Source organism: Mytilus edulis, chromosome 4 (assembly GCF_963676685.1).
Source record: "Mytilus edulis chromosome 4, xbMytEdul2.2, whole genome shotgun sequence".
NCBI classification, from domain to species: Eukaryota; Metazoa; Mollusca; class Bivalvia; order Mytilida; family Mytilidae; genus Mytilus; species Mytilus edulis.
The window spans coordinates 46,432,017-46,439,944 of NC_092347.1; the positions used below are offsets into that span (position 1 = coordinate 46,432,017).

Consider the following 7,928-nt stretch of genomic DNA (forward strand, 5'->3'; position numbering starts at 1 on the left):
GTTTTTGTTATATTAATGGTAGTGAATCATAACTTCCCGCGAAGTAATATAAATAGAACGCATTAGGACAAAAGGCTATGCAAATAGTGTCAAATTTCTGACAATAATGATCAAGGACACCCTTTCAATCATTTATGTTTCGAAAGTGCATATTTCTATCAATTAATTGATACTGGATACTTTCCTTACAAAGATAGCTCATGTTTAGGAAATTTGAATGCAAAATCTTTAAACTGGAACTTGATATATATCGGTTAACAAATGCTTTTATTATTTTACCTGGAAAGACATACAGAAAATATAATATGTCACCATAGAGCTGTTAATGTGAATGTTATCTGTAATGGTGTTTGATTCAGTAGGGAAACAAAACAATCTTGTTTATAACTGTCACATATCAATAATTCAAGAAGCAAACAGTTCATTAGTTAGTGTGGAACAGCTGAATCAATTTGTTTGTTTTTTTAAATTATTATCTTATTGAATTCGTATAATAACTAAATGAGTTCGTACATTCAAATCTTGGTTTGTCACACGTCGACATGGATAGATTTTTCATAAATGTTTCTGGAACCAAATTTGAAATCAGCAAGGCAGCGCTGTTGACACAACCTGATACTCGTTTAGGGAAGATTGCTTTATCAACGTCTACTTCTGAAAAGAAAGAGCTATATTTTGATCGACCTGCAACAGCATTTGAATCTATTTTGACTTTTTACCAGACTCGGAAACTGCATATGCCACCAAACTTATGTCCAAACTCGTTCAAGGAAGAATTAGATTTTTGGCAGATTGACTATGAATTCTTAGACAAATGCTGTTTATATTCGTTCATTCAATTTATGGATATGCACACAGCTAGAATAGAATTCCAGCATGAACAGAATGAAACTTTATCGAAGACTGTGGTATCGAAATGTTCAGCAATGAAGAACCGTGTTTGGAAAATTATAGACTACCATGAGACAACATTGTTATCGAAGGTATGTATTTATCGCGGTTTATACAGAGTCCAATAAGTAGAATACGTATTTCTGGTAAAGACTAGCTCAATCAAATACATATAGACTAGAAGGTTTGGAAAGCTTTATAACAAATAGGTGATCGTAAAAAAAGGTCTAAACATGACAGTTCAAATACGATAAGCATAAACTTGCCCATGGGAACTACAACCTCAGTTTCAGTAGATTTATATAACCTCTACTATATTCTTCTACCGAGAATACTATTAAAGCCTCAATGCTTTTAATTTCGTACCGTATGTGGCCTCTTTATCTATTTATATTCGAGCGTTTATTATGAGTCAAGAAAACGAAAGTATAATCCTGGTCTCTATAATGATTTTATTGTAAACTGATATTTAAAGTCATAGTGTATTATGCAATTCATACATATACTCTACTACTGGCTACTCACTATACATAGGCACTGTATCGGGGATAAACGTCCAACAAATATTTCAACTTTTTATTTTGGTAGTATAGTCCTTGACGGAAAGTCCGAATATCCTTTAATTCATGGCAAAGTCAAGATTTTATTATATATTTTTACGTATATGCTATGCGCATTGTGATTGTTTTGTTTTGAATTTTGACATTTGATTGGGGACTTTCCGTTTTGAATTTTCCTCGAAATTCAGTATTTTTGTGGGTTTTTTTTATTTTTCCTTATATCCTGCTGCTTTTGTGAAATATAACTCTCTATTAAATTTTGTTCTTTTGATCTTCGAAGGTTAACAATTTTATCGTGTCTAAAAAATGTAACCTCAAATTTGTACTATCTGTATAAACTTAAGCCCATCTTTCAGAAAAATACTGCCATTGGAAATATATTTTCAAAGTTTGCTTCAGACATTATCTCGTTATCATAGAAAAGGCTTCTGCTTAAGTTTTTATTAAGGTTTGACAAAGAAATTCATGTGTTTCAAACTTTACACATGACTGACCCAATGTCTCTATCTATTTTGGTCATTAATAAGCTGCTGACCAAATTTTATAACATTTCATCAAGGTTTGACAAAGTTAGTGATGACTGAAAACTTTGACATCAGACTGATTCCGAATGGTAACGGTAAAAAAGTCTATTTATCAGTAAAATTGAGAAAAATAATTGAAAATAGATTTTCTAAATTTTGCTCAGGATGCGATTGTTTATAAAAATAAGTAGATGAGACAACACTCAATCCAAGTCACAATGACTAAAAGGTAAACATCATGATAAAAGGTAAAAGTACGGCTTTTAAACATTGAATTTCAACAGCAGGACCTCACATTAAATTTACTAAAACCTTCGATTAACTGCACAATAACAACCATACACAAAATTATAGCCAAATTTGATTTGGTAATGTCCATTTTTTTATTATTTCAGTTGTACCTCATAGTTGGGATAACTATCGTGTTACTATCAGTGGGAGTATTGGCCTTAAGTACGTTGTCGACCTTCAGAAGTCCTGTTCCACTTTGTGAGGCTTTTAAATATATGTCATTTGGGGAGGCAGAATGCAACATTGCCACAGCATACGCAGACCAAGACTGCAACACGCTAAAAGCGAAGTATAAGGAAGATGAATTCTTCATGTACTATATGGATCCGTCTTTTTATGACGATGACCAAACAAATATCAGTAATAATGATTCTCTTAAACAAAAATTCGAACAATTTCTTGCAAGAAATCATACAGGAGTTACTCAAAAATCCAAAATGTTTGTGAAAATTGACCACTTTTTTACAGCATTCTTTACAGCTGAATTTTTGCTAAGGCTGTTTGTGTGTCCCAATGTGAAAGCTTTTTTCAAAAGTATCCTCAATTTGATTGAAATGTTCATTTTAGTAGGAACATACGTCGTTATAGCGATTTCAAATTCAAAATTAAGACCTACATGTACTGATTTAATGAGTGTCATTGAAGATTTCATGGATTTTATCAAGATGATTAGAGTTATCCGGCTGTTGCGATATTGTCAAAATTTGGCAGCAGTTCGCGTGCTTACCTTTTCGATAAAGAAAAATGTGAAAGATCTTATCCTACTTTTCTTTCATATATCTCTTATTGTGTTGATCTTTGGAAACATAGTGTACCTGTCTGAGGATAGACACAACATCGATAGTATACCACAAGGGTGGTGGCTTGGGGTTATAACTATAACAACGGTTGGCTTTGGTGATGTGGTCCCAACATCTGTTGCTGGAAAGATCATATGCTCCGCCTGCGCTTTATGTGGTATATTGACTCTTGCACTGCTAACTTCTATATTTGTTGAAACATTCATGTCCTTATATGGTGTAGCACAGATTGACACGGTACCAAAAGAAGATCGTATCAGAAGGTGGGATCATTATTCTAAGAAAAATAGAGGAAATGGACGTCCAGATTTCATTGACATAAAGAAAACAAAGATTTGAACTATAGTAAGTTTTATCGAGAGACACAGTTACAAACAAGTATTTTAAAACATGTGAAGATGAATTCAAATCAGCACTGCATTATGGTGTTTGACTACGAGAGAGTCTGAATGATCGATCATTCTTTTCTGTATTCTTTTTATGCCATTTTCTCTTCCCTATTTTTGTTGCCTTTTATTTTATTTTCTATTACATATAATGTATTTCATTATTTGGTAACTTTTTCTCTATTATTTACTTTTTCGACCCGTTTTCTATAGCTTTTTGTCCATTATTATCTCACCTAAAAACACCATGTATGGTAATAACAATGTTTCATCTTTGCACTATAAAACGTTATAAACCGTTTTCTCACAAGTTGTCAGTATAGATTTGGTTAAATTGCAACATATGCCATTATTCATTTTCTATTTTTATCAATAAATTGACATTTATTTGAATAATTTACTCATTAAAAGCTCTCTAAAAGTACTTTACTTCATTTCCGATTATTGAGTTATCATTGAATCATATTCTCAATAAGGCACTTTTCATAATTAATTGCCCTGTGTCATTTGTATTTTATTATGTTATCGTTGGCATATTGTTTTGGTGCAAATAAATCACATGAAAATGATGAAATTGAATGTGTTTCATTTCTATTACAACCTTTTTTCCTGTAATTCCCACTTGTCCAGCTTGAACAGGGACTGTAGAAAACAATACATATTATTTCACGATATCAGAAGAGGAAGAACCATTTTCGATCGAATTTATTACGTTCTGGGAACAATTATACCATGTTAGGATGGGTCGGTCCATTGCAAGAATTGTTGCATCATAGAGATGTTTAGACATAGGGCTGGTTCAGGGAGAAGCAAAGACACTAGTAAATGATAGTGTGTTGATCCAAAACAAAACATCAGTTCCTTATAAAAATGTTGATATGAAAGTTTGTGCATACCAGCAACAACTAACAAGTTATCATACCCGATTAATTGGCTGTTTTAGAATTCAAATAACCCCAAAATGTACATGATAAGTAAGTACAATAACATCGAAATCTTATTTGCAATCAGTAACACGATTAGGGCGACTAGTTGAGCGGGAAATGTTCACCATTCCGGAGCACCAGCTTTCATTCCTGTATTTCAGTAGGTTCGTGCTGCTCGATGTTCGTCTATTTGACATTTTCGTCGTTTTCATTTTAATCATGGTGTTACTCTTCTTACGTACCAATAATTTTGTTTTGTCAGTTTTATCTTCTATCGATTTTTGTATCAAAACCATCTAATGTTGCTGAACTTCATGGGTTTCTTGAACAATCATAATCATGTAGACTCGAGACCGAAAGATTGGAAAGCTAAAACTATATATTCCAAGTATTGTAAGTTTGTTAAACGTATCTTTCTTAACGAACCTGGAATACAGGATACGATATATAATTGTAATGTTAAGTTTGACTTACAATTTGATTTACAGTTTAATTGCCTATTGTGTTTTCTGTAAAGTTGAAATCATCCCTTCGAAAATTTTACGGACGCCATTAAGAGTTGTTTAACCGTGAAGACATATCTTTTTCACAGATGACGATTGTGACCAACCGAATTATAATACTACAGGGTATGTTCTTACATGTATTAGACAACAGATGCCACTTGTGGAATATTGTCTGCTTTCCTTTCCAAAGCACATGCTATCACCTCCTTCTCAGTGACTGGTGCTACGCATTCTTATTTTTATATTGATAACTGTACATTTATTTAGTGCTTTAGTTTGTTGTGTTTTTTTTCAAGAACTTATTGTTGCAATGATCCTTATTATACTGGTCACCTTTATTTAAACTGCGATGTTTTCACATAAACAAAAGAAAAGATCTTTTGTCTGTAAGACATATGAACGCATACGGTTTATGTATACATGCTTTTGTAGTAAAACATGAAAATGAGGAAGGAGTTCTTTGTGTGTGGTTTAAAAGAGGGGACCATTAGGAATCATATTTATCTTAAAACAATCATGAAGGATGCAATGCTTACAATACGCCGTCTATGTGTTTCATCTTCATTAGATTATACAGTGGTGCCGAATTAAACAAGTTGGGAGGTCAAACCGATTACGATATATAATGTATTCACTTCAAAGTGAATTTAACAAGGGAAAGTCCCAAAAAACTGACACGATCAAACGTTAGACTTTCAACCTCAACCAACAGAACGAATGGAAAACAACTATCATATATAGATAAAGGCAACAGTAGTATACCGCTGTTCGAATTCAAAAATCGATTGAAAAAAAAAAAAAATCCGGATAACAAACTAAAACTGAGGGAAACACATCAAATATAAGAGGAGAACAACGACACAACAGAAACACAACACTAAGATGCAACACACACACAAAAACGAACTATATAACAATTGCCATTTTCCTGACTTGGTACAAGACATTTTAAGTAAAATGGTGGATTGTATTTGCTTTTGTGGCCATCCATACCTCCCGCTTTTATGGCAATGGTCAATCTAACATTAAAATGACAACATTACATGACAGGACTACGATACAATAAATGGGATAATATACAGGACAGAGAAACACACAAATGAAATAACAGCTATCATAAGGTACCAGACTTATAACTAAATACGCCAGACTCGCGTTTTGTCTACATAAGACTCATCAGTGACTTGGTACAGGCATTCTCCATAGAAAATTGCAGGTTAAACATGGTTGTAAGGCTACTGTACAATATTAGTTGTTCATATTGAAAAAAAAAATGGATAATCAACCAAAAACATATTGTAGGTTAACGTGTCAACAATTGGTATCCACCGGCCAAAACTGTGAAAACATACAACACTACCGGAAAAGATAAACTGAACAAAACAACATGAAATAACCAATGATATATCATGTCAGCAAACTTGACTTCTGGGCTTAAGATATCATGTGGAACGATTCTCTTAGCAGTAGTGGCATCGACTAAACGGTGTTACAAATCTTCAAACTCAAAATGAGTACAAGAAATGGCATAGGCCATTATTGGCTGGGTGTCAATATACTTGTTAGTGTTTTGGATGATTTTACTGCTTTATTAACCGCAAATTGTAAGTTTGCTTTGTCGAAAAAACCTGGCAATATATTACGTTTTGCTTTGCTTCAAACTACTCAAAATAATAAGCAATCAAATGTCTAATTTTATTACCCTACTACATTATATTAATTGTTGTAATCTATGAACTATTCCCCATGCTGACAAGTGTTATGCCATTAACTGAGATAGACAATAGCAGAGTGCTTTGAATTAAAGAAAATAAAATCTGAATCATGACAGATAACCTAAATAAAAGGTGTATGGTCGATTTCCACTGTATCAGTCAAAATCTAAATAGTGTCAAAACTCTTGAAATACATACATGAAATATTAGAGGTTCTATATATTTTTTTTCAAATTTTGCATCGAAAGACATCGCTAACAAGAATTGAATTAATCTGTTCCTTAAACCCATCCATACTGTATCCTAACTTCTACACATAATTTTGGTTTTTGTAATCGATATTCTTCTTATACATTTTTTATGGATAAATACTCTAAATTTGCCAAAACCTCTGCAAAGCGCGTTTTTATGCATTCTTCGAGTGTTCATGATTTGGTGACCTGTTAAAAAATAAGCTAATTAGTTATCAAAGGTACCAAAATTATAATTAAGTACGCAAGACGCGCGTTAATTTCGTCTACATAACACTCATCAGTGACGCTCATCATAATAGTTACAAAGCCAAACAAGTACAAAGTTGAAGAGCATTGAGGATCCAAAAACCCCAAAAGTTGTGCCAAATACGGCTAAGGTAATCTACTCCTGGGATAAGAAAATCCTTTTTTTTTTCGAAAAATTTAAAGTTTTGTAAACAGGAAATTTCTGATAATAACCACCACATAATTGATATGTATGTCAAGACCGAAGTGTTGACTAGTGGGCTAATATAGCCTAAAGGACGAAATGTCCACCAGCAGTAGCATCGACCCAGTGGTTTAAATAGTTATCAAATGTACCAGGATTATAATTCAGTACGTCAGACGCGTGTTTCGTCAGTGACGCTTATATCGAAAAAGTTACATAAATATTGTTAGACGTATTCGTCTGTCAGACTTTTATGAGGCGCCGTTTTACTATTTATTACATATTTTCTGATATCAAAAAATGATTTTCTGATATCAAAAAATGATTTTCTGATATCAAAAATTCGATTTTTTGATATCAGGAATTCGATTTCTTGATATCAAGAAATAAAGCATATTTTCTGATATCAAAAATTCGAATTCCTGATATCAAAAATTCATTTCTTGATATCAGGAAATCGATTTTTTGATATCAGAAATTCGAATTTTTGATATCAGAAAATATAAATTATTTTTTTATATCAAGAAATAGATTTTCTGATATCAAAAAATGATTTTGTGATATCAAAAAATCGAATTTCTGATATCAAAAAATCATTTTCTGATATCAGAAAATAAGAAGTAAATGAATAAATGAAGGCTCCCT

The 7,928-nt window shown here is 32.5% G+C and overlaps 1 protein-coding gene across 1 annotated transcript; it reads left to right on the top strand.

Annotated features, from left to right (window-relative positions):
• The first annotated feature begins 277 nt into the window (after positions 1–277).
• LOC139519795 (delayed-rectifier potassium channel regulatory subunit KCNS2-like) lies at positions 278–4,019 on the top strand. The gene is made up of 2 exons (XM_071312061.1): positions 278–983; positions 2,371–4,019. The coding sequence occupies exons 1-2, from the start codon at positions 543–545 to the stop codon at positions 3,403–3,405; spliced, it is 1,476 nt and encodes a 491-aa protein (XP_071168162.1). The 5' UTR covers positions 278–542; the 3' UTR covers positions 3,406–4,019.
• The last annotated feature ends 3,909 nt before the right edge of the window (positions 4,020–7,928 follow it).

Coding starts and splice junctions, on each gene's coding strand:
- LOC139519795 (XM_071312061.1), top strand. CDS start 543: ATGGATAGATTTTTCATAAATGTTTCTGGAACCAAATTTGAAATCAGC. Junction 984..2,370: donor AGACAACATTGTTATCGAAG/GTATGTATTTAT, acceptor TTATTATTTCAG/TTGTACCTCATAGTTGGGAT.